Raw genomic sequence first — 27,394 nt, forward strand, 5'->3', positions numbered from 1 at the left:
TTGCTATTGACAAACTTACTTTTAAGACTAAAACTGTTGAGAAGTTGAAAGACTCTAAAGTGATATTACTTTTTTATAGAGTGTTGAATTTCTAAGAGGCTCTTGCCAGCCGTTTCTGGGATCAGAAAATAGACGTATGGCACGCAAAACAGTACGCCTACGCTGTAAGTCCAGTAGACAAATTTATCACCGACCAAGTCTAAGAAAGGCTGATAAGACTTAGCGCTGGCGAAAGACAATAACGCGTTGGTGGAGCTCACAAACAGCGACGCTATGTTTTTCATATTTGCAGTGAACATTTCGCCTAGAAGTGTGCTTGGGATTGGCTGCAATCCTGAGCAGGTGGACAGATTGAACATCAGTAAAGCGATAATGGGTAGCCACGTGAGACTTATGGGGTCGTACTCGAGCGAAAGAAGATGGAAATGCAGTCCCAACAGTGCTAAGGACATCGACGTCCCTGTCGCAGATATTATTAACAGACACTTCCTACCGATCTTATCAATGAGATAAACTGCAGTAGAACCAGCGACGATCATCGAAACTCCAAGTACCATCACCACCAGGCTGGGTTGCACGCTAATTTTACCTTTAGTTAGAATAATCTCCGAGTAAGAGTTCATGGCGCTGTATCCACTGACGTAGGAGAACGCGTAGACGCCAATCACGACCAGGGGTTTCTTGAAATTACCTGGAATAGAGTAAAAGGACAAATCGATGGTCTTAATTCTCGCGAGACGGTTTAGAATGGGACTCGTGAGTACTTGGCATGAGAAACTCCTTCAGTTTTAGGAAAATGTTAGTTTCAGCGCCCTCGATGAATTCCTGGAGGTCCTGCATCTCTGCTTTAACGTCAGGCTTCCGCCTGAACCACCTCAAGGACGCCTCTGCCTTCTCAATATCCCCGTGCAGGAGGTGGTGGTAGGGCGATTCGGGTATCCAACTGAAGAGGATCATGAAGAGGATATTCGGGACGAGGCTCACGTAGCCGAACATCTCGATGGACAGATAAGGACCCATTACATTGCCCAAGAACATACCAATGGAAGACGCGTTCACGTTCATGGATATCTGAGGACGTGACCACATGTACGACTTTTTGCAGGATCGAATTTCGCATTCTTCCGCAGGGTCTACGAGTGTGAGTTAACTAAAAATTTACCAGCGAGCCACGAATTCTCGGATCAGCGATCTCGCTTAGGTACAGAGACAACGAACACCAGATCATTCCAGATCCGATTCCAGAGCTGAATCTAGAGGTGTAAAGCCACGTGACCGACGTGGCGCAAATGCAGCACACCCAACTGATCACCAACGGCAGCCCACCGAGCAGAAGCACCCTCTTTCGTCCAATCCAGTCTGAAGATGACGTTGTCACATGTTAAAGTCACATTTACCTGAGAACAAGATCACCACAACTCAGGACCAATGATCGTTCTAACAAGTTCTCTCGAGGCGAGTCGTGGCTGGCTTGTTCTTATTCGATTCTCGATCGACAATTGTCGATCGTCATTGTCTCTCTGGCATGCTCGTGGCTGCATCGTGCGCTGTAAGAGAGGATCGTTCGGGTCAGTTAAACAAATTCCACGATTACGTACAGACGAATCGAGTCGAGCATTTTTAACCTTTTTTTCGCTTTGCGGACGAGGCAGTTTCGGATTAAAAGCATTCTGCGACCTGGGGTTCGCTACCAGCGGTAGTCATCGAAACGGGCAGAGCACTTTCCTGCGCATTACGCACCGAACGGAGATACCGCTTAATTATTCACTGGCTCCGGTTATGTGCCTCCTCTGCATCGAGCGCGCGCTATGCGCTTCGCCACCACGTGCGGATGTTTTAAGCAGATTTGTGGTAATGTAGCGTAACGATGATATGCGACCGCGTTGCAATTAAATCGACGCGAACGAACGCTGCTTTTTGTATAATCAAGCTGGACGATACTTTTGTTCAAACAAATCACTTTCAAACGCGAAACAGTATGTGCGTGTGTGGTTTGTTTCAGAGGGGATGCAAAATGAATGGACATGACGAGGTGAGGTCTCGATGACAAAGAAACAACTTTACCTTGACACAGTGCGCTGAGCAAAGCCCCGACGAGCCGACCGAAATTTAAAAGGGACGCCACCCAGGACGCCTCGGTGTCTGTCAGTCTCAAAGGCACGCTCGCTTCCGTTGACGTGAGTTGAGCCAAGTACGGCGATGCCCAACCATTCGCGAGACCACTTCCGATAACAGCTAAGCTGACTGTCACAAACGGCCATGAAACAGTTGTGTTAACGGACGCGAGAGTAATTTCATTAGCCCATTCATAGACATAGCTCTAGAGGCGGCTTGATATACTGGCTACGGCGCATTCTGCTGCGCCAGAGATTATATTAGAGCGTCTTGATCAAGTTTCACGTTTAACTATACAGACCGTGCACTTGAACTCTCGCGAATGCACAGGGTGTGCAACAATGCTCGTATCGAAAGTGGCATTAAAATGGCAATTGTACTCACGCGTGCAGGTGGCTAGCCACTGGGGCCAGATTTTAATCCTTTCATCTTCGTCCTTCTTCAGATTCTCCGTAGACATCTGGATCCTCAGGGTTGAACGAGATGCGATGCCTGCCTCGTCTGATCGGATGAAGTTTTCCCAACTGACTCATGTAATTCGCGAAACTTCTAGCGCGAAGACATCCGTCGAGATCGGATGATTTGCATTCCGATAAGATTCGCGATCGTGATGTATTTATGGCCCACGTGTAAGAGTTTGATCACCATGTATGTCGCGTGTGTTTGTCTTTCGAACGCGGTGGGTAAAAAGTCATTATCTCGGCGGTTTCCATCGTCTGATTTTTCTTATCATCGGCTATTCCTTCCAGGTTATAGTCAGATTGCAGTGCGAGATGTCTGAAAAACATCGGGCTTGATAAATATTCCCTTAGCCGTGATTGACACTGTTTTGCACCGTTATCGCGAAACCACGTCACAAATAGCTAATGAAGACTAGCGAGAGTTGGGTCGAAATTTATTACACTTCGCCTGGAAGATTGACGTGTTAAGGTGGAGACCCGTCGTGGTGGTAGTAGACGAGTCGAGGGCATTACTTTAATTATAATGCGATTATTTCGTGTGCAATCTCGTTCCGTGGCAAATTCGTGACAGATTCTAACTAAGTCCACGATAGTGCTAATAATATACATTCTCTGCTTTTCAGAATGGAAAGAACGGTCAGTGTCGAGCTCTACGAGCATTCCAGATCCACGTTCACGAAGACAAGAGGTAAGATACATTCAGTCCAGAGCAAAAATTCGTTAAATCGCGTTGTACATTTGTTTGATGCGAATTTTCTTGTTAGTAGGTCGCTGCATTACCATACGACCGCATTCATCCCTTAAAATGAGGGATGGTTTGGCAAAAGTTGCGAAGAACCGCTGGCAGATGTCGCGACGCTCGACGAGACGGTACAGGAAGCCGTTCTCGCGTGGTCTCGGGCATTTCCGTCGTCGGGTCGCGGCTCCCATGCGAAGCTGCGCTCAGTTCGAATCGCGCAGCCGCCCCTATAGTTTGGTGCGCGGTTAATCGAAAGCGTAGGTAGCCGCGAGTTTGCACGAAACGGAAACGGTCTCGAACGAGCGGGGCTGGTATCAATAATCTTCGATATGAGAAGGAGCGGCGAACTGGAGAATGAGGAGGCTGCTCTGTCGCGGTGCGAACGGTGCAGCTGGTCACGCGTCGCGTGCATTTCGATTGTTATTGACGCGAGGGTTGGTTGCGCGGCCATGGCGGTCGTCGGGTCAACAGCTTAGTCGCCAGATGACGTTGCGTTCGTTTCGGTCCACCCTGCCTGCGCTGGAATGCCCTCACCGAGGAGCCTGTCGACGCTGCCGTCTTTCGTGGAGCTTTTTTCCATGCCACGATCAGGTGACCGGGCCAAGGCCCTTCTCAGACCCTTAAAGCCGTTCCCTACCTTCTAACGGACTACCCTCGAGCGGACGTAGAACCGTGGGAACGGATGCGGGACCGCACCAGCCGGGTGGTCCACTTTACGCGTACGGAGGTGCTGTGTTGTGTTGTGCACCAGAAGGCGGTTCCAGTGTCGTTCTGCTCGATCGTATCTCGTCGTTCTGCCTGCTGACAGTGGAATTTCGTAGGGGAACCCGTGTTGCTGGTGCGAATTCGGTGAACCGTGCCGCGTTCGACGATCACCAGCGGTGGGACGAGGAGAAGGACGCGGCGGGCGACCGAGTTAAAGCGGAACACGGGAGTGTCGTCCACCATTTTGGCTGCGCGAGGTTATTCGATGTGTGCATCATTCTCGTCGCACGTCCGCCGTTTCCCGTGTCCCGCAACGCGGTGGATCGTTCGCGATGCGCACGGAGCTGTCGCCCGTCTCGCCGATGGACGATCGAAAACAACGCCTGGGAAGGTAAACGGATAAGATGACCCCATAGAATTCGGAGCAAGGCGAGGGCTGTTTTGCTCGTCGCGATCCGGAGTCGCTGTCAGCTGGTCGTTCTCGAGCGGCAGCGCAGCGAATTCGCTGCGTGCGTGGATTCTGTTTCGAAACCGGACGTAACCAGAGGCTCGAGGATATCGCGGAGGACGATGCCGTTGGAAAGTGGGTTACTGTAAGTGTCGTGTCCCTGGTGTTTACGAGGAACCGACGATCGCTGGTGTCTCGCCATGATTCCGTGCCATTTTCCGTGGGCAACGACGAATCTGCGAGCAATTCGCAGCTGATCGGGTACGACGTGTGCGACAGACAGCCTGTGGGGTGCATCTCGAGTACCATTAACCTCGTTTCGTGGCCACCTCGCGGCGGACCAGCCTCGTACCGCGATTTTTCCACGGACTACCGTTTTAATCGCGGTGGACGCCCGCGAAGGGGCGAGTCCGCACGCTAATTCACGCGTGAACCGTGTCCCCTGTGTCGGAACGCGGGAAACGATGAGGGCATTCGCGGAGGATCGAACTGCGCGCGTTTTATCCTAGACGGACAAGAGGAAGGACGCTCCACGTCGATGCTCGATCAGAACGGCGGTAGTATTATGCGTGGTGAACCGTTCTCCAGGCAGAGGAGGAAAGGATGAACCGAAACGGCACGCCGCGATGAAGGCCAAGTGACTCTATGCTACTCTCCTCGCCTCCTGGATGGGATCCTCCGGAGTAGTTGCTGATGTTTCGTGCGATTATTCGGCTGGTGTGAACTGGTTTGGTGTGCTCGAATCAGTGCTGCGAGTGTGTGCCGTTTTTGTCGCCGTTCCGACGAGGATTAGGCGTGCTGCGCACGTTACAACGACCCATCGAGGACATGTGAGTAACGTTATCAGCGGCTCTTTCTTTCCTCGTTCCAAACTGATACGCGATGCTAAATATAATCGCGACTATTTCAATGTCCCTTATCGCTGCGGTAAATATGCAACGCGTATCGCGACGCGTTGAGCAAATACGAATTGGTTGACAGAGAAAGAGAGAGAGAGAGAGAGAGAGAGAGAGAGAGATACAGAGCGTCTAAGGGGAAATGGTTCGTCTACGGTTAGACACATTCCAGAGCCTGTAAAAAAGTGAATCGCGTTCGAGAGTTTCTCGAAACTCGTTCAACCCCCAATTACGAGGCATCGAAACGTTCGTAGGAAAAAGTTTGGCGGCAGTGGCCGTCCATGTGGGGGCAACAACGGCTTCCATAGAGCGTTCCTCAGTTCCTCGAGAGTTGACGCAGTTGCTACTCCTTTATGGACTCGAACGGCTTTTATAGAACAACTTCCGCGTTACCGTCTTCTCCATAATGCAACGATGGACGCGCACCCTCGGATAGAAACGGCGGTTCTTCGTCGTCGCTTCGCTAAATAGTTCGCTCCTCGCGGTGGCCACCGTCGCGGGGGGCACGTTGAAAGTTTAATGCGAAATCATCGAACATGGAAAGCTGGCGGCATTCCAGTTTCGCCTGCCGTCTCTCAAATCCGTCCCCCTGCGAGCCTTTATACGATCCTGGCTCATGTAACACGTGTTCGGCTGTGTACGTGACATACGTTGCGGGCGCAGGTAGCTGCGCAACTGTTCGCGGGATTGAATTATTGGAAATGTAAATTGAAAGTCAACGTTATTTAGGAAGTTACTTGCTCGCCCTGGGGAAGATCGATGGAACAGTTTCTTAGACCAGTTACATTTGTTGCTGCATCGAAGAAGCATCCGATTTTGTTGGACGATGGCGCGGAAAGTTGGACACAAGTATCGCGAGCTTTGCATTATTGACAACGAGTCGAGGAAGGGTTCGTTACTTTAGAAGAGTAATTAGAGAAAGAGTAACATCGGGGCACTTAAATTTACATTAACGGTAGATCTCTCGACGAGGTAAATGTCTTCGTAAAACTCGCCTCAAGGTTCCTGTTATTCAGAAAGTATTAAGTGTAAGGAAGCGGTGCAGAAACTTCGCTACAGATTCGCGTTATTTTATTTCATTTTTTTCAGACTGCAGATTAAGGCTAAAGTATCAAACTTCTGGATTTAATATAAAAGTGTTGATGCGTACAACTTTCTTAAAAAATGTGTTAAAACAGCCATGAATGGAGTTAAGAAGGAATTCTCCTACAGCGTCTTTCCTTTGGGCGACGTATTTGTAGGAAGTTAATTTTAATCAATGTCCTTTTAACTGGACCTTGCTTTCTAAGGAATCTCTGTCCACTTGCAAATTTAATCACGTTCCATGATGTTGTCTAATCTTCTCGTTCGATCCGTTGCCAGAAAAAGTCAGTTAACCCCATTGGCCGACCTATTTCGCTGTCAACTACTGCGGTGCCATTTATCGCGTGGCTCGCTCGATATTAACAATCGACTCTTCGTTCGTCATCGACGATATCCATGGATTTCTCTGCCTCGAGGTGGTCGCAGAAAAATTAGCTTAGAATCGCAGGCCTCGATACAATTGGAGGCGCTTGACCCCCAATTCCCGAAGCGACGAACTTCGTACTAGAGTTATAGATCGGTGAATCGAGTCAGTTGCTGAATGGGTGGCACTTTAATTCTTGGGACGATAGACTTCAAAGAAAGTTCGCAGCTGAATTGGCTCGCTCGACTTGTTCTATTCCAGATATTGTGCTCCTCGTAGCTGCGACGATTGTCTGCCGCATTTCGAACCCCCGTGCATCGCGTCGTCGAATAAAACAAGTCCATTTGGTCCCTTTACGCGTAATTCTGCAGACGCTGTTCAATCGCGGTACAAAAAACGGGTAGTTCGGTAGCCTGGGATGTTTAATTAGCCAATAGCCAGCCGCCATCGCGTTTTTTCCCCCCTCAGCCTTTGCATGATCGCGGCAAATTGAATAGTCCTCCTTTCGTTCCGCTCGAGGCATTCGTAACGCGAGCACTCCTCGTCTTTTCGTTCATTTTCCTCTCTTTTAATCGAGCCCGCGAATCTGAACAGCCCCGCCCGGGCTATTCGAGTTCGCCCGGCAATTTCGTTTGTCTTTAAATGCAATTTCGAGCCGCCCACCCCCTCTCGCCGCCCTTTGTTTATTACTTTTTAAACTAGCTTATTCTCCGTACACGTTTCAATGCGTGGGCTATATATACACTTCTTGAGAATTTAATATCGAAGTTGGAAAATATCGACGACACTCGAGGGACGCGAGTAGTGTCTTCGACGACGGAGTCTGTTTTAATTCGAGAGACGAATAGGTTTTGCATAGACGTAATTTGTTTGTCGCAGACGTTGCTTCATGGTCGAGGCGTGTTTCGATCAATTTCAGTGACGCATCGACACGCGATGTTATTCAGGAGCATGTCGTATATCGATGATAAGGAGCGTAACACGTGCTGCTCCTGCCAGATTGATTACTTACCCAAGCAATCCCGACTTTGCGCAGTCCCTACATTTATGTACACAACCCACCAGCCCGTCCTTCGTTAGCAGCGTTTGTCTACGGATTAATAATACCCGTGTCCCAGCGAAGTCTTTGCCAGAGTTGCATTCGACTGTTTACCGATTGTAAATACACCGATATGCACCAGGGCGAAACGGATTATCCTCGACGTTTCTTTCCGTAGAAAATGAATCGTCGCCTCTCTCGTTCTTTCAGAGCACACATCCATCGATTTACGATGCAAATATCGGAGACACCATCGCGCCATAAAAGATAGAAATTTCTGCGAGCACTACGACTCGCTGGATCGAACGGGCAGGGGGCGCGTTATCCAATTTCTGAAATAATCCCTGGTCGTAAGGGGGCGCGGTGAGACAAGTTTGTCGTAAAACACGTGGAATTTTAATGAACAAGTCGAGGAATTTCCGCGTGGAATAAAGTAGGTGCACGTACGCTCGGAAGAAATGTCTGTCGCGCGCTCGTGGATGCTCTGAAATTATATAGCGCGATGGTCCCGCGAGAGGAACTCGTGGAAGCGATGCCAGATGGGAAAGACGGTATTTTACTTTATTAGGAATAGGTACAGTTTTCTCTTGTCTTCTCTGTTCTAAACAATGGTACGTCCTCCCTCCTCCTTTAATATTTCGTCCCAGCCAACTAGGTTCGAGTAAATCTTTTCCTCCTTTGGGCTTTCCTCGACTGCAGTCCCGAGAAATTTTGATTGCGAAGTTATGACTCGCTCGGTTCCGCTGCGGATCCTTCTCAGCTCCTTTGGGAATATTTTATCTGACAAAATTGAACCAGCTACGCGATCTTTCACGCGTGGTCCTCGATAATTGCGCGGTTAACGCGACGAACGTTGAATTTCTGCTGTCCGCTTTCTAAATCGGGAGTTCAGAGGATTCTTAGAATATTTAGACGCGCTAGAGTTTAATTAAGAAGCGAGAGCAGACGGGATACGCGTATCGTCGACGCAAACGACATCTCGTTTGGGGGCGGACGATTCTAAAGGAGCTAAAAATTTGAGCATCACGTTGCGAATAGTTGACAAAGTCATTAAGGAACTCCGGGCCAAGTATCTCGCGTAGTACAGAGTTATTTTTCCATCCGCCATTATTAGATTCTTCAAGTGTTTCCTTGACCTGTTTGCGCCGGCAGTTTAACAGCAGTACGAGGCACGCTCGTGGCAATGCAGCCAGGCAACACGAAACTATTTCGCACAGTTATCGCCGTACGTAGCGGTTCCTCGAACATTGCGGAACAAGCGCACAGTGTTCCATATCATTTCGCGTTCTTAAATTCACCCTCTAACGCCCGTGCGGAACTTTCTCGCGGTGGCGTTCTTGTGAAACACGCGCGCCACCGTCGTCGCCGGAACTATTCCATTGAATTCCTTCTTCAGATCGCGAACGTCCATCTGCGATAATCTCCTCTTCAACAGGTTGACAAACGTCCGCGAATTTCCTTGAATATTTCGTCGAAACCCTTGTTCCACGTTCTCATCGATGATATTGCACGATCGAGCGATGGAGCGAGAGAAGAAGCGGCGATTTTTAGGTAACCTCGCGTGTCTCGCGCGTCGCAGACGGCGCGAAATTATTTTCCATGGGTTTAACGACCCCGATGGGTGATTTCCAATTCAAATATTTGCCTGCGCCTGATCCACGGGCTTGATTGACACACGTCGGGCACGGAATATCGCACGCTTCAAATACTATTATCGGGCGAATCTAACGCATCGTTGCATCGGCTATATTCTGCGATGAGTGTCGTTCCTGCCCAGAGCGTGTCTCGGTCTCGTTAGCTTTATGTAATCACGCTCGTCCGTATTGTAATCCGACAGCAATCTGCGGCCGCGCTAGAATTACCGTACGCTTCATTATCGCTCGATAACTGATCATTCCTCGATGGGACTTGGATTATCGCGTTAGAGCAGGAAGAACTCCGTCACGAGCGACTTTTTCACCAAATGATCGCATATGGGGGTGCAGTATTCTGACAAAGTTGAACGAACTTGAATAAATACTCTTCGAGCAGTAGAAGAGAGTCGTTTGGGGAGATGAAAAGTTGTCGAAGGTCAACAGTTTTCAAGATTCTTTCGCGAATATCAAGTTAATTAGCGGGATTAAAGGAAACAAGCTTCTTAAACTGTTCAGCATCGGCTGCGATTTCGAACACCGGCTTAACTCCATCTGCAAATATACATATAAATCGCGATGGATACCGTGGTCGTCTACGGGGCGGAGTTTCGTTCGCAGTTAACTTGAAAATTTAGTTATAACTCGTCGAAAGCCTCGGTCGCGAACTAAGCCGATTCCACCGTCGACTGTAAGATTTAACCGTAATTAGAAAACTTCCGCGTAAGAGAATGTTCCCTGCCCCCCCCCCCCCTGTTTATTACTAATATCCGCGGGACCCTCTACGTTCTTCTCGAGAACTTTTAACGTCGGCGAATTATCAGGCTGGCCGCCCTTGGAGCGTGGAGAAACCGAAGCTTCTCGATTTTAGAGCTCGCGAAATGGTTCCTGCTCGAACTTTTACGCTCTCGCAGGCAGTTAAGCGGAGCGGAACCGTGGAAAGATGGCTTCGATCTTTAGAAATCGGTAAAAATTGCTTCTCCCCTTCCTCTCGCGACTGAAATTGAAATACTTTCCAAATATGAGAGCAGCGTGGAGTTAGAGAATTTCTAGATGGCCACTCTTTCCGCTTACTTTAGTCGTAACGCGAATTAGCAGGAAATAGTAGGCTTCGTGCCTAGCAGTGATGCTATTCAGTGGCATTCATGGCGGCTGGCGGATGTAGGACGCATAGTTCCGCGGTCCACGGATCCTGTTGGGCCAGGCTTGGTTGGATGGTCGCGAGAACTCGATAGGACATTAGGATATTGCGAACGAACGAACTGCAACCGTTATTCAACGGGGAATCGAACGGCGCCCGTTGCACCCCTGCGACCTTCCTCGTGGCACTCGTTCCAATAATTCATCTCGAGGGCGCGCAATGGCCGCGTGTTGCGAGGATGCTCAGAGCAAACGAGCCGGCTCTGTCTTCAATGGAACCACCGATGATTCGAGGATACACAGGGCTACCAACGTTCAGAAGCACGTTAATCATTCGAAAAAGCGAAAGAACGAAAGATGATTTCTTGTTTAAGTCACTCGTATTTATTAAATGTGAACAATTAGTCTCTTGTTTGGCTATTTGAATGCGATACTCTGCATTACAGTCTGGCTAGAATGAAAATACCCTTTTTTACCTTGCATCATGTATTTTGTAGGACTCCTGTTATCTCGAATCGGTTAATTAAGCCGAAGGAAAAATTTGAACGGCAGCGAAGCAATTTGTGGTTGGTTACTTCGCAACAATGGGGGTTCGTGGTTTTCGTAACAGGAGCATCGGCATTGTTTGTCACGTTTACGTTCCCTTAGGGAACTTAATTGAATATTCCGACGGAAATTACGTATTTTTATATGCCGTTGAATGGCTCGTTGCTAATGAATTTCCTTGCGGTGCAACTCTGTATAAACAATTTCCACGTGTTATTAAATCTTGAATTCGGTTCGAGAACCAATTTCTTCGAGCAAGTTAATTAAACAAAATTAGTGGGAATATTTTCTTCACAATTGTCAAGCCTTAGAAATTTTTTTACGGAAATTTCGCGAATCGATATCATTTCTGTTCTGGCGGCAGAACTTTTTTTACGAGAGTGATTTCTACGTACGTTTCGCGTGTACGTCGGGACGATTTCGATGTGCGCTAGGAAAGTGGTATCACTGGCCCCTTTTTCGCGAAATCGATACACGTATCGTTGCACACGTGTATTTTATACGGATCCGCTATGGGGGTGTGCCCTCGCCTAGCCGGATCGAAGAATGCTTTACTATTTCAACAATACCGCGCCATTTCGCGTTGACTTTCGTCGTTTTTCTTTCCACGATCTGCTTCTTCTTGCCCACGTATCGGTATACACGTCTACGTCCGACCTATATACCTTTCCTCCCTCGAATCGTCCCTGGATGTCAGAATTTAAAAGGCACAACAACTCGTAACCATTGCCTCGCATTTTTTAACCAAGTCTCTCCTTTTTAAGCTCGAGCGTGAGTTTTAGAAAGACAATCGCATCCTTGGTAAACACGAGAATCCCATCGAATCCTCTCTCGTTCGTAATATCCAGGACGAATGTGGGGGATGCTCGCGTAACGGGTTGGCAATTAGCGCAGGCGAACGGACGAGTGCATACCTGTCGTAATCCGAATAAAAGCCCCGAGAAATGCGATGATAAATTATTGGTCCGAGCCGGAATGGGAGATTTGAAACGGCTACGTGGCTCGCTGGTTCATAGTCCAATCCTCATCTGACATTCCGACGTCGCGGTATCTCCTCTCGTACGTCTTCGAACGGAATGACAAACTTCTCGTCGTCGATGGGGGCCAGTGATCCGCGGATCGAATCTTTTGCATCGAAGAAAACGTCCACACGGCTGGGAATTATTTCACGGGAAATGACATCCGGAGTTTTCCATCCACTTTACTTGACCTCGTCTCGAACGCGTTGCAGGAGGGGATGATTTACATCGTTGGAAGGCGTCACGGGAAAACCAGGAATATTACCGGTTCCACAGGATGTGGTCATGAATTATCCTGGCCCGCGTGAAATATCTCCAGACAGGTCTAGGACGTGCCTGTAAGACCTTAATGCCATTAGAAATTTCGCTGTGCATGTAACAGGGTTGAATTAAGCTTAAAGAAATATTTTCGTCATCCAGTCGGTTCGTTTTCTGGGATTGTTCGTCGCGTTAAGCTGGATATTATCCGTGTTCTAATTCCAGGGTGGTGAAGGCGCTTGTATAAATTTGGTTGGACGTGCTGACGATAGTTGGGCGATTCGAGAATGATTATTGAATAATATTTTCGGCGGATAAGTGGTCCGGCGACATTCGTGATAATCAAAGGGTGGCATTCGACGTAATTACAAGCGACGCGTTTCCACAATTATGAGCCGGCGCTAAATGATCTTTGAACAGCGCCGCGTTGTTGCAAACATTGAATATACGTTCGATAAAATACTAAACCTTGTTATCGCGCGTTTACCTATCACTGAATTGATCAATTTTAACGGGCCACCGCGGCTTCTCGCGCATAACGACCTATTTCACATCAATTACAGTCCGTCCCGCTCTAATTGTGCGTCTATAAAATACTATTGGTCATCCCAATGTTCACCAATTCCGCGAGCCTATTTACTCTACATTAATTCCCATGTAGTCGTCGTTGTATCTTCACGGTTCTCATCGTTGGAATCTCTCGTGCTCCAATTAAGAATAATTGACACGTAATACTTGTCCTAGAAGAATATCTTTCAGCATTGCATCCGATATTGACGACAAAAATAATTGGAATCTGATGAAAATCACTAGAAACTCTGTCAAGCGTGTGCAGTACTCGATTGCTTTCCTATTTGCATCGATATGCACTCTGCATATGGTTTAATAAGAAGTGCACACCCGACAAGAACGTCCAAGGCTGATCATCCCCTGCCAAGACACTTTCTACACCAGAAGCAATTATAATAAGGTAGCCAAAGCCAGCGCAGTTTCGTTTACACGGAGGAGAAGGCGCGTGAACGTCTCGCAGAGGGGATGAATGCATTCGAACCCTCTGCTGCCGCTTTATTTTTCCCTGGAACGACGCTGGGGGCAATTCGGTGTAAGTGGCGCCGGGCGTCAAACCCTCGTGGAAGTTTAAACGACTTCGAACCTCTCATCAGACGACGCCGTGGCGCACCCCTTGTAACAACTCGGTTCGCGAAGTCGAGCTGCTGGCCGATAAAAGTTACGCCCTTTAGCGAGCACGTTCTTGGTCGCCGCGTGTCCTGACCCGAAGATGGGACTCGATGGCTTCTCAGTCCCACGGAGAGCACGCGAGACGAGATAACGGGATGGTTTCACGATGATATTTCCTCTGACACTCTCTTTTAATCGCGCGTTTAGAGTCGCACGCACCCTCTTGGGCGTACGCAACCCCCGTCACGATTCTGCGCGGGTAACGAAACAAATCTTCCTCTCGAAACTGGCGACCGGTGTTGCTTTCGCAAGCTGCTGGTAATTACGTCCCGACACCTGACAGTTATTACAGCACAGCGCCGATGCTTGCACGGTAGAACCCGCGGTGGAATCCTTGGATATTAATGAGAAGGACATTAACGTGCGGGAGGGCTGCGAAACGGGGGACAAAGGAGGGGTTAATAATTGTTATTATGTGACGGGCTCCCTTGTTCCTGGATATGCCGATGATAAAAGGAATAATGAAGGTGTTACGGAACAGCCATTGAAGTGTCCGATGTGTCTGCTTAATTTATTCAACGTGGACGTAATTATCGAGGCAACGGAGGGTGGGGAGGGTGAAGACGTCTGCTCGTTAACGGGAACACTGGTTTTTATTGTAAATTTTAGAATACACTATGGCAGATTCGCAGACAGCTGTTATCATTAATTAATTGTAAACGGTTGTCAGAGACTGCTCTGACGAATTACGCGAACGGGAAAGAATTTATTCGGGATTTCCCATTGACTTTTACACAGTTGGGAACACGTTGCAGGGCCAGCAGCCATTCACGATTCCCGTTGAATAAATTTGTCGCGTTTCAGGGTAGACCCGCTTGGTTTCACGTTTTCACGTAACCCCGGTGTGTCTGTGGTGCTTTCAGAATTCTTGGCATGCGTAGGCCGAAGGAGGAGGCAGGGGGTGAATTGAACAGGACCGAGGAGCATGGCGTAGTGCTCGTTTCGGGGGTTGCTGGCAGATCAAAGGACGCGAAAGAGGGTCTGGCCGCTCTCGAGCGGTTCGAGGGCCGGTGAGCATCGCGACGGGGCGAGCAACCCCGTTGCCTCGGCCAACGTCTAACAACCCTCCCGTCTGTCACTGTCGACGAACAACAGAACAGGTAGGGCTGCAGTTTCCTATTCGCTCAAAAGAATTCCCTCTCGTTCGCCGCATTAGCCTTTCGTAGATAAATGAACCCGGGGAAACTGAGAGGGATCGCGTTCGCGGACGATGAGCCTTCGACAATTAACCCTCCTGCTTTTCCTTTACCCATTCGTCAACAAATTTCCACGGGGAAGCAAATTACGCGCGCATTCGTGGGATTTAAAGCGTCTCTACGAGGGACTAATTAAACGGATGATCGTTACATTTATTTGCAAGATTAAATTTTAGTGTCGTGTCTCGTTCGTGTCTCGCGTTCGCCTCGATTTCTTTGGGGGTGCGTAAGGGATCAGCGTTCGAGACAATTGCGGTGTTACGTTCTCAAGTACGGGAATCGTGGTTCAGAGAGTGAATCTTGCGGTTTAGCATGTCGACCTGACATACCGCCATGGAACGTTTGGCGACGTGGAAACCGCAATTGCGGCTGTGTCATCCTAACACCTTTGGTAAAAGCTGTGTTATCTATGCGTTAATAAGGGACCCAGGGGGAGGAAAACGTAGAGCTGCTGCTCGACGAGCTTCTAGCGAGGGTAAAAATGGTCAGAGAGAAATCAGAAGGGGTGGACGACTTAACAAACCTTAAGTCCATACATATTCAATTTTATTTCACGACTTAATTGCGCTACAACAAAGTACACGTGAGCCAATCCATTTGTTGTTATGAATTAAAATTCGTGGAAGAGGTCCACGTTGCACGGCATGTTTGAAAACGAAACTTTTCATGGAATCGAGCAATCCGTGCAAGGGTAATCGCGGTTCAAGGTGAATACGAGGCTCAGTCGTCCCTTGGACGTTTCGCGATCTCGATCGTGGTGTACTTCGAGCGAAGTTTCGTATTTAAAGAGTGGTGAATTATTAGCGTAACACGCGAGTGTGTGCGTGTGTGTGTGGCGGTGGTGTTGGTGCACGCTGGGGGATCGATACTGCGACGACGATAGCGTTCCATTTACAGTGTGACGCGAGAAAAACGAGGGAACGTGGTTGGGAGCAAATTAATTTCCGTTTCTATCGAATAATGGATGGATTATTCGATAATCGTTCCGAGGCGACGCTCCGTAATAGAAACAACGTCTTTGATACGCGCGTGTGTATGCGGCTCGTAAACACGGGTGATTGATCGAAGAATGCATCGTTGGCGCGAGAAAATGCAAATGGATTTTAATGGGAAATAAATATGAAAAATCTGTTCGTGTGTACGGTTACTTCTATGTACATTATAAAATGGGATTTAATTGTTTGCACACGGTGTTATACGCACACTCAGCGAACAATGCGGCCGATTCATTTGCATTTATAATAAGCGCGCTCCGGATTCTGCTCTGGTGAGTGATAAACACTTTATAATAAATAGAATAACATAATGGACGGCTGTAATTAGTCGTTACGTGCCAGTTTATTTACTCCTGGTTGTAACGAGATCGACGATCGTTAATCGGATGTTTGACGTCGATTTAAACGAACAAGTTTCTCTCTTTCTTCTAACAGAATTCTTCTAGCACCAGTGACAATCGACTCTTTAATGAAGTACGAAAATAACCGAACTTCCAACCTTCGAGCTTAGCGATATTCCATCGATAATTCGTTGAACCGTGATGTTTCGTACACGCTTCTTAGATTACGCCTTCGTCGATTATCCGGAAAGTTTTCGATCGAATTAAAAGGTTGGATAGGGAAAAAAAGAAGGAGTATTTAGGTTCGCCCTTTTGAACGGCTTTTATGCCAGCGACAATGGCTCGACTCACCGTGAGAGTCTTGTTTCAGCTGCTATTCTATTAAAACCCATTTACCCATGATCTTTTGTCACGCGACAACGAATGGGATGCGGGGGTTGGAGGAATTAATCTCTGCCGATTGCACAGCGCTCTGTTAATATCCGCCAGCCTTCCGCAGCCATTCGACGGGTGCTCGAGGAGCCTCTGAAGGGTGCTGGCTATTGCTATTTATTTCCTACTATCTACGATCGATGTGTTATCATTTAGCAACGCGATAGAAAACAGCAAGGCGACTCTCTATCAACGCCATCGCGTCCCACGGACGAGATATCTCGCTGGCAGAAATTCGAGCCATTTCACGCGGTGAACGAGAACGAGATATATCGCGTTCCAGTAAAAAGGGTATGCCAGGTATCTCTTTGAGAGTGTCAGCTGAATGGCATCGAGTTGCGAGACGTCTAGCGCGGAAAAGTGGGACGGCCGGGAATTTGTTTGCCGTGTAACCCTTCCGTCGATGCGAGGGGGATGAAAATACGAATGGCGTTCGATTATTCCTCGACGCGGTGGATAAACAGGATTTACAGCCTGGTTTTTAACACGGTTCAGGGGGTTTTAAAACGCGTCGAGACAGTTGCGACGGGGACGAGAAAACACGGGGGGTGTTAAAACGATCGACGTAAGATCCGACGGATTGAATCGTATCCCTCGCTGGTGCATTACACGTCGATACCAGGAAGACTTATATTCCCGGTAAATTGCATCCTAAAGGTGAAGTCCCGCGATTCACGATAGTAATTTACCAGGAAAGTGGGTACCCCCGCCCCAGCGTAATGTTCTTTCATCCGCAGAAGACAATTTAAATTGTCTGAAATCCGTAGCGGAATTACTCGCCGCCGGTAAATTGCACGAGCGTTCTGCATGGCTCATTCAATCTTCCGTGAACCCAGGGTTCGTGACGTTTTCATGTTTCGAGTCGAGGTTCGAATGGAATTTAAGGCGACCGACGAAATTGTCACACGCGCCCCTAACCTGAGCGTCGCGGATAGCTACTTAGACGGTTGTCTTCGTGGATTATATTCCTGAATATTCCCCGTGGGAGCTGAGGAACAGGCGAAGATCGTTCCAGGGAGTGGCGTTATTTTTTTCTCTCGAAACGCGAGCTATTTCGCGGGAGACTGCACCCGAATTTAACCCTTCGCTCTTGTTTATTAGCCACGTAACTCTCCTTTGGGCCAAGCAAACGCGAATGCTTCTTGGGTACGTGCTAAGCTTCCGGTTATCTGTAGCCAGTCGATTTAACAGTGGTCCCTATCGACCTGGTTCGCTCTTTCAAATGAACAGAACAGAAAGTTCCTCCTTCTTTCGCTGGCTCGCTTTTCTTAGGAGACGGCTGGAATTTCTCGCGATCCGATAGTTACAGAAGTCCACTTGTCTTTCACTCCCTTAATTGCTATTGAAGTTTCCCATCGGATATCGAGGAGGAAGCCACGCGTATCGTCCTGTCGACTGCGTTCGCTTGCTTTGAATTATCGTTTCTGAAATAATACGCGGTTGCAGCGTCTTTCGTTGCTAACGCGAACAAGTTGATTGCCTCGCGAACGCAAGGCAATGAGATTTTATGAGATCCCATCCCATCTTTCGGTGCTTTAAACCGATTAGACGCGACGGAACATTTTTGTTGCTCTTCTCGAAGAACTCTCCTTCGCAGGAACGAGAATCGAGGAAAGTTCCCGGAAACTGGATCAGCTGGTTGTTCACCAACGACTTGAAAAACTCGTTGAGGCGTCGAGATCGACGGAACCAGCTCGCGGGTCATCGCGATCGAATCTCGCGGCGTTCTTCCCCCAAGCACGCGTTCCGCGAGCCTCGCTAACGATCTTTTCCACCCTTCTCGAGAGAGCAAAGTGATTCACCGTTTCAGTGATAAAAATTCCTAGTCAACAGGGGGGACTATAAATATTTATCCGCGCTTCTTTTATTTCCGCGCATTCATTAAACGGACCTGCGAATTCCTTCAACGACTATTTTGCCTTTCATGAAATCGTTCCATCTGCAGAACGATTCGTCCTCCTCCTCGAGAGAAAGAGAGAGAGAAAGGTGCTCTCGATCAATCTATATCAATCGCAACCGCGTGATAAAACTGAACGCAATTTCTTCCTCGAGAGATAACTGCTTCCACCTTCCCCTATTTTCCGTCGTTACGTCTGATTCCACGGCAAATGGCGGCCATCCTTGCAGACGTAATACTTTTCCTGCATTATTCTCTCTATCGCGTTCCCTCGCTGTTTGTCACGAACATCTTCGCTGCTCACCTACGAGGAAGCGTCTCGTTCGATCGTGATAATTGCTAATGAAGTCGTTTAAAGTATTTAGAGAGGGTCTCTGTTGTTTATTTTAGTCGAATCGATACGGTTCGCGGTTACTCGCGGGTTTTTTGTTCGACGAACGTTGGGATATTGGGATTGTCTGGTCAAATACGCAGCCGCGGGTCGCAGGAATTAAAATCGTGCCGGATTTAATGAACTCTATAAATTTTAATGAGTTCGCCGCGCTGATCGGTCGGCCGAATATTGTTCGATCTCGAGCGGAAAAATCGCGCGGGTGATTAAAATTGATCCGCGAGCGGCGTCGAAACAGTTTTCGGACCGGCGGGATTGCTTTTAATCTTTAAAAAAATAAATAAACCTGAATATTCGATGTTTCGCTAGAAATGAATTTGTAATCTGGCGTGCCGTTTCCAAACGCGATCGAAATTCATGGAATTGGAACACGGGCATCTTGATTCAACGGGTATCCATTCAATTAGTTCGCGAAACTCCAGGTTCGCACGGTCGAAAAGTATCCACGAAAAACCAGAAAAAATATTAGTTACACTCGCGAGAGTTCCCAGCAAAATTCCCCGGAAATTGCCTGCCTAAAAGTCGATCTCCGTGGCGGTGCAGCCGTGGGGGGATGGAAAACGGAGAAGGATGAGTCCACAGGGGTGGACGAGGGTTGTTTAGTTGTCGGCGTCGTTAGACGCGATATTCCTTCCTCCATTAGGGAAATGAATTTCACTCCCACTCCTTTCGATCGTTCCCCTCGCTGAAGAAAAACTCGTCACCCACCAGACGAGCCCTTTCACCCTCCCCAACCCTTTCCTCGTTCAACGTCCACCAGCAGTGGAACGAAGCTGCTGCTTCTTCTTCGTCTCCCGCTCTTTTCGAGTCGTCTCGAATCCTTATCTCGAGGCCAGACAACCCCTAACTGTCTGCCTCGACCGGCCAGCCAATTATTTTCCGTAATTAACGAGCTTCCGCGGGACGGGGACGATTGTGTTGCGTGTTCTCTCGTGCTCGTGGATCTGATACCGAGAACCACGACCGATCGATACGTTCTCGCGGACAATGCGATAATTGTTCGCCACTCTTGCACGGGTAAATTTCAAGGGATCAGCAGCGACGCGGACACAACCGTGGAGGGTGTGTTAGTAGGGCAGGGTAATTGCGCGCGAGGGGTGAAGGTAAAAATCAGACGAGTCGCTGGGAAGCGTACGTGACTCGACTGGAATTTCCCTCGAATTTTTAGGAGCATCCCAGCCACCTGGGATCGAGTTAATTTCGATCCCTCAGCGATACGATAATCGAAACAATTTTCTTTCTCTCTACAATGGAATATCGCGTCTTGTTTTACTTAAAAAATCAATTAGTCCGCGTGGGTCTCGCGTTAAACGTTCAATTATTGCTTCCAGGAATGCGAATGCAATTTTCGAGCGCAATTTCAATCGCGTGGCCATTTCTTTCGTTCTTCGGTTGTTTCGGGAGGCGGGAACTTTTCGAGAACCGATACGAAAGTCAGAGCGAGACTAATTGGGTGTCGTAAAGTTGGAACATCCAGGTAGAGAAAGAGAGAGAGAGAGAGAGAGAGAGAGAGAGAGAGAGAGACAGAGAGGCGTCGATACGTTATAGGCCGCGACGTGCAGCAATTTTTTCTCAACTTCCTGCCAAGTTGCTTGTTCTATTAGTTTTGCCAGAAAGTTTTTATGGGTCACAATTCCGGAACGTCTGCCGTCTCTTCCTTTCGTTTTTATTTCCCTCCTCGCTGTAATCATGAGGGGCTCTTCCAAATTGCGTCCCGCGTTTATACGCTCGTAACTTACTTTCTTTTATTTTCATTAAAACGCGGACGGATGTCGGCTCTATCTCATCCGTTATCAGATAAACTGGTAATCGACGTGGAAATTTCAGTCAGAAATAGCCTTTGCAATATTTATCGAAATCGCGCAGCGCCATTCTGTGATCCTCGTCCGCGAAACGTTTCGAAAATTAATTATTAACCGTATCCCTGATTACCACGGACCGTTCAATCTCTCGTTTCGAGAGTTCGCCCCGTTCCATTTTCATATTTCGACTTCGCCAGGTTCCACTAGTTTTGAGGTCACTTCGTATCGACGTTTCAAGTCTCGTTACTTCCTCCGCGTTGGGCTTTCGAGTTCGTCGTGTTTTAGGATTCATATCGCGGTCGGATGATACGTACAATCCCGAGGACGTATAAAGTATTCGTTTCTGACAATTAAACGAATGCCATGTCCTCCATATATTCTTGTATTCCCGCCATTTATTCGGCTTCCTCGATTTTTTAGACGACGCGACAGTCAAACAGGTTAACCCGGATCATGTGTCCGTGTCACGAATAAAAATTACTCCCCCGTATCGGTCCAACATAATTGAAGTCGTTATAAATAGCGAAACGAAACAAATTCGCGCGAAATACGAGCAGATATAAATACATCCTCCAATTTGTCTTCGTGTATCTTTTGATTCGCGTATTTACTGCTCGCGAAAGGATTAATCTGAAGCAGTTATAACGTTATACAAACAAACTACCCTCCCCGCCTAGGCGATGCACTTCGCCACTAAAATAGAAAACGATCTCATTCACTTAATGGGCTTCTTTCTTAATAGTCACACGGCGATACTTGTATCGATCATCCCCTGCTCGTTCCGCTCGTAATGTCGTGCATTAACGATCGCAATTAATCCAGGAGAATTAATGCGAGCGACAGCCGTCACGGAATCGCGTTCAATGCACCAACGAGAGAAACACACAGCTCGTGTCCCGCCCACCCTTTAACGCGATATTATTTATTACCGCGGCTACTGTGTTATATTTCGCGGGGGCCACCCGTTAGACCGCCGTCGCAGGAAGTGCCTTTTGCATTTCCCGGTTTGGACGTTGCATTTAATTGCATTCCCCCGTCAGGTATGTCGCCTGCGAGGACCCTTATTTTACGCCGTTATTACGACCCTGCTACCTTCCGGTTGCGGACAGGAATTTCTCGTTTTGATATCATAATAGTCGCAAGATTCGTTCCGACCCTTCTCGTTCCCTTCTTTTTTTCTACGCTCTTTCGTTCCCTCTCGCTGAGAGGCTCGTTGATTCGCGGCACGAATCAGGCCAGGCTCGCTGATATCGGTTTGAAAAATGCAGAAGAGCGAACGCGAGTGGATCGCGTCGAGTTGAAATGTTCAATTATCGGGTTTTAATTCGACCGGCGCGCCAAGCGAAAATTGTTGTTTGACTCGAGCGAACTCCTCTCTATATTTTTCTCCCTCTTTTTTTTTGCCCCGCCGCCGTTTTGTATTTCGCTTTTGTCGTTCTGTGGCGGCTGCTGTTGTCGATCGATCGAGGGAACAACGCGCGAACGTTGATATAAACTCTGCAGGAGACGCTTGCACGCGTTCCAAGCTTCGTTCTCCGTGAGTTAAAAGCGTTTCTCTTCGCTGGCGCGTCGAGTGGAACCGGATGGACGCCTGTGTGTTCTTCGTCCGCTTGATTTGGGGCGTGGTTTCCGGCGTTTCATCGCGAGGTACTCGTAATATGCGCGACGCGTCGCGCGATACGAATTAATCTCGTCTGATCAATCCTGAAATGGCCACTCGTTACTTAAATCGACGTCGTTTCGAGCGCACACGCGTGCACGGGCATTTAAAATCGATCCTGCGCTGCCACAATTAGAAACGAATCCTCGATCGAGACATTCGCGTGATGGGACGACGACGCGGATATAGAATTTGGTTTCATTAAACGTACAAATTGGCTGGTCGTACGGCAGAGCAGAGGCGAATAATTGCGCGGAAAGAATAGAATGGCCGTGGTTATTCTGTATGAAATATCGCGTTATTATGCCTGGGATGGCTCGCTTTAAATTGAACGGAGATTTGACAGAGACGATGACAACTCCATTGTGCCCGCGCACGCGTTGCACTTCCGGTGCTGGCCAGAATAATACAGGAAACAAGAGCAAGACAAAAGCCCGTCCAGAAGGCAGTGGATGAAAGTGTCTCATAAACGCGCATCGCGTCGTGGCTTCTGCCGGAAGTCCCGGAAGGCGAGGATGCTTGTTCCTCGCTCTAAACCATCCACGACTATAACCTCGAATTTACGTGAAATTTGAAGCGATTACCAGTCGATATCTCGAAAAAAATGGCATCGAATCGCAGAGCAGAGGCATCGTCAACCCTTTTCGCAGATGTCGTATGGTTCGTTTCTACCTACGCGCGTGTTAAAAGCAAAGCTTTTAAGAACAACGTTCTCGCAGCCGACGTAAGGCGTCATTATGTTACCTTGACTAAAAGTTCGCCTTTTGTCCGGGCCGGAACTTCGGTCTGAGTAGCCGGTTAACTTTGTTACGAGCTTTTGTAAATGTACAGGAAGGTGTAAAACGAGATTTTACATGAGACGCCATCGCGCGAGGACCGCGTTACGGAAGAACGCCACGGCTAATGGGATGTAATTTAGCAAAAATGTTCGATCTCGCTACTTAATACTCATCGCATTGTTTGAGTCTCTTTTCAGACCTCCCTCGATAACAACCATCGCGATATCATATCAGTATCCACCCCAAAGGAACTTCGCGTGCAGCAAAGGGTTGATTTATGGCTGGATCGAGTAAAAAGAGTCAGTCGAGAGATTTGTCGGGGAAATAGAAATGGGAATAAATAACGACAGACGAAATGGGGATGGAACAAAGACGTTCGGTTAAAAAGGGGGCGCTGCAACGAGGGGTGGCTCGGACAAAGAGCTGGAATCGACGAGTGGTTCAATTCTTTCCGCGATCGTTCCAATACAGTCCACCAGGAGAGATACATACATACGTACACGAATCGCTCGTAAGTAACTAGGAGCCAGACAGAGCCCTTCGAAAACTACCTTCTCAGCAGGATGGCTCGAAGGTTTTTCCATCGAGTCATATACGAACGTGGAAGACGCACGGTGCCAACTATACGTCTCGAACGCGAAGGAAATCCGCCAGCTCCTTCGATCGTAAATTGTCCTTTCCGTATCTTCCCTCGACGATATGGCTGTCGTCTAACTACCGCCAGACTCCATAAGGAAATCTGCTTCCACCAGTTCCACCCTTCGGCTATTCTTTCCTTAATGGTCCGCCACGAAGACTACGTTCTGTCCTTCTTTTATTTTTTCTCTTCCTGCATCAACCAGTTGGTTCCACCGACGCGTCCACCACTTTCTCCAGCCGTCTCTCACCGGTTTCCATTATTTTCGAATCGTTAGTTCGATTGGTATGGAGGATGTTCCACCGGCTCGTGCTAATAGCTGGTATTTGTTTCTTGACTACGATTATTGGAGTTTGGATATCCGACTAATAGGATACGTAAATATCGGAATTGGTGGGCAAGAGGTCTGTTTGCGCATCCCAGATGTACCTCCGTTTGGATTACATTCGAAAGGAAATGTTATCTCGGATGCCCTGCTGTGCAGATAATATTACTTTGGGAATAAAATGGGGAATCTGATTAGGATGCGATGGTACTCTGCCTCGCGAGTCGTGTAATCCTTCAAATCAACTTTACCAGAAATTTTCTATGAAAATACTTGCAATAACTTTTGGGAATATCGATAAATCAGTATTGGGTTTGCTTTTTGTTGCAGGTACGTGTCCGAGAAAATGGTGAAACGTTGGGATATCCTCTAAATGTAAGTTGAAAGATACGCAGAACGGAGGCGAAATGTGGGCCGCCATTTATTGGCCGTAATTAAAAGGCGAATCAGCGTCGGTGGTTGAACGCGTGGAATTAATCAGCGTGGCTGCAGCGACGGTTCGCAGGACAAATTGTTCCCCGTTTGTGTTCTGATCACCGGTGAACTTTGTTTCTTCGGTCGGCCAGTTTACGCGTGGCGATTCGATTTCGTCGGTAATCGAGTTCATTCCGCGGAAATATCCCCGTGATATACGACAGTGATTTGGTTAGTAATGCAGTTGTTGCGTGTCCCGATGAATTGATATCCCGCGTGAGTCCGGACTCTATTCCTGAACTCGTAAACTCCCACAATTAGTGCGTTCTCATTACGACGCTTGTCACGAACGCGCGTATCCCTGCTCCTTACTGTTCTCCGCTTGTCTGACTCTATTTCGTCCAGAATTTTTCTACAGCTGCCAGAAACTCAATCACCCTCGCCTTTTCCGTAATTCGGCGAGCAGGTCAAATATTTGCCGCGCTAATCGATTTCATTGGAAAGTTCCGCGCGTGTGTTTGCAGTCCTTTTGTCAGGTCGACGAACCGTTTACCTCGTGGCGCGGTTGAAGGCGACTCGAACGCGATTGAAAGAGGAAGACACGAGTAGCGATATTTGCGAGGAAACGTCGAGGACAATTTGGTCGCGGTACCGTGGCGATCAGCATAATGGCGAACTCGCGGGGAAGAACAGCGTCGAATATTCATAAGCGGTCAGAGAAGGTCTGGGGAAGTTTCTCTCGAAGAGGGCACCGCAGACGTCGCGTCATTGGGAAAGTAATCCCCGTGGAATACAAAAACCGCGCGTCCACCAAGGCGAGAGGGGCCATAATAGCCATTACGGCTGGCGGAAACTCTCGTCCGTCTCGTACGAGGGATGACACAGTGAAATTTCCCGTATCTCCATCCCTCCTGGCGGCGGCGAACCGCGCTCGAGATAAAAGGCGGCGGAGAAAGAGGTACGATTCGGGTTTCATCAAACTTTTCTAACTCGTCCCATCGCGAGCGTTTCCACCGGCAACTTTTCTTGATTACACGAAATTAGAGAGAGAGAGGGACCTCTACTCTGGTCCGCGTGTCCTCTCGGCGAAATCCATTCGTCCGGAGGACCGCGACCCGCCCGGCGACGTGTCGTTCCACAGGAGCGAGAGAGAGAGAGAGGGGAAGGGTGGGAGAGAACGCTTAGCTTGATATTGATCGACCTTCTCCCTCCGAGAGGGAGGCCTCCACCCTTTTCCACGCTTCCTCGCTCTTTCTCTGTCCCGCTCTCGCGTACAGGCTGCTCCATTTCCGTCGATCAACCTGGCTGTTTCTTTTCACGCCTATTCCTTTCTGAAAATACCCCCAGCGGGCTGCAGCAGAGCTCTCTGACGTTCTCCGCCTCGGTTGTTGTTGCAGCGCCTCGGTTTTCCAACCGTGGATGCGCTCTGTGTTGCGTTTGACCAGAATTGCTGGGAGTAGGATATTTAATTATGGCCCCATTTTGTTTAATATGGAATGTACGCGAATCATGTTTGCGAGACAATTTCCTAGGCAAGTACGTCAAAGGACGGGGTTGGTCTTCCTCCTTGCGAGCTGAAATTTCCTTATCTCGAGCGCATAGAGCGTCCCGTAGAGTTTTATGACACGCCACTGTCTGGACCTTTTTCATGGCGGTACAAGCGCGCTTTCGCCCCCTTTCCAGGCTCCTTTCTCTTTATTCATGAAGTCACGGCGCCCACCTTTGTTCGACAGATAGCACGAATCGCTTCGATTCCCTTCCGCGTGGCGTGACGTACACCTTCGCCTCTATCGGATTCCGGCAAAGAAGTCTCGACGCAATAATTTAACGTCACCCCGCGCGTCCGTCTGATATCGTGTCCCTTCTCTCGCTCAGAAAGTGATTTATGCCACGAAATAGAGTCCCGCGAAATTAATTTTATTACTCGCCGCTGTAACTCTATACTCGATCGAATTTAACTCCCGCTGCACTCGAAACTTTGCATTCCCCGCGTGCACGCGATGTTGTGCGATGCGCACGATTGTACGCCGTGCGACCCCTTCCTCGAAACGATTCGCAGGCACGAACCAAACTTGCGAGAGATTGGTCCAACGAAAAGTCGAGAAGCGAACGAAAAACCCACGCTACAATTACAAGAGCAGCGTAAGGGACAATTTTCCGTGAGCAAGCATTGCCGCGCGTTGCATTAACTTCGACATTAGTCAGCAGTCGCGTCAGAGCGTCCCAATAGGGGGTTGGTCGGATACTTTCCGCGATTGTCTCGAAGCGAATTTGCATAGTGGGCCGAATTGTGATCGCGATACCGCGCATTCTCGCAGGGATATGCATTCTCGTAGGTATACACGGGCATTATAGCGCGCGGGGAGACTAATGGCTGGCACGCCGATTAATTGACAACTGTCCCGTGCACGTCAGTGGGAGCTTTTGGGGCGCATAGCGCGGGAGTAACTCGGTGTGTCGAGTATCGAAATCAATTCGATCGCCGGCAAATTAATTGGCAACAGACCGTGTCCCGGCTGTGTAGCCGTTGGAGAGATTGCCTTGCTGAGGACTGACGCGTCCCTTCTCGCAGGTACCAGCAGCTACCCTGATTATCTCGAGATCGACCAATCCACCGCGAAAATTTCGTGGCATCGTCGATCTTCCATCTTCGTAAATATCGTTTCATGTTGTTTGGAATCAGAGGTTGTCTGCAGGCCCATCGATTCTTGGCGAGTAGATGTAAATAAGCAAAAAGAGGAATTCCTGTCCCTCTTACGATGACTGCACTTTTATCTGTGAGGGTGGAGGGGGACAACAATTTCACTCGAGCCAACTTTCCCTTAGCTACGAGTCGGCGGGT

The 27,394-nt window shown here is 48.5% G+C and overlaps 2 protein-coding genes across 6 annotated transcripts in view; one reads left to right on the top strand and one right to left on the bottom strand.

Annotated features, from left to right (window-relative positions):
- Positions 1–28: 28 nt before the first annotated feature.
- The window catches only part of LOC143431826 (facilitated trehalose transporter Tret1-like), a 352,198-nt gene continuing 324,832 nt past the window's right edge, over positions 29–27,394 (bottom strand). Inside the window, exons 2-6 of one of the 2 annotated variants that reach the window (XM_076908778.1) lie at positions 2,500–2,611; positions 2,065–2,244; positions 1,163–1,359; positions 765–1,071; positions 29–691 (exon numbers count right to left, since the gene is read on the bottom strand). In XM_076908778.1, the coding sequence (XP_076764893.1) occupies positions 66–691; positions 765–1,071; positions 1,163–1,359; positions 2,065–2,244; positions 2,500–2,575 (1,386 nt within the window). In that variant the 5' untranslated portion in view covers positions 2,576–2,611 and the 3' untranslated portion in view covers positions 29–65. Of the gene's footprint in view, positions 692–764; positions 1,072–1,162; positions 1,360–2,064; positions 2,245–2,499; positions 2,823–27,394 lie in introns of those variants that run through there. The other variant, XM_076908777.1, reaches the window with a different exon arrangement.
- LOC143431853 (uncharacterized) overlaps positions 5,097–27,394 on the top strand; it is an 85,551-nt gene continuing 63,253 nt past the window's right edge. For all 4 annotated transcript variants that reach the window (XM_076908829.1, XM_076908826.1, XM_076908827.1 and 1 more), the window contains exons 1-2: positions 5,097–5,298; positions 14,547–14,783. The gene's annotated coding sequence lies outside the window, so the exon portion shown is untranslated. The remainder of the gene's footprint in view (positions 5,299–14,546; positions 14,784–27,394) is intronic.

Source organism: Xylocopa sonorina, unplaced genomic scaffold (genome assembly GCF_050948175.1).
Source record: "Xylocopa sonorina isolate GNS202 unplaced genomic scaffold, iyXylSono1_principal scaffold0014, whole genome shotgun sequence".
Classification (NCBI taxonomy): domain Eukaryota; kingdom Metazoa; phylum Arthropoda; class Insecta; order Hymenoptera; family Apidae; genus Xylocopa; species Xylocopa sonorina.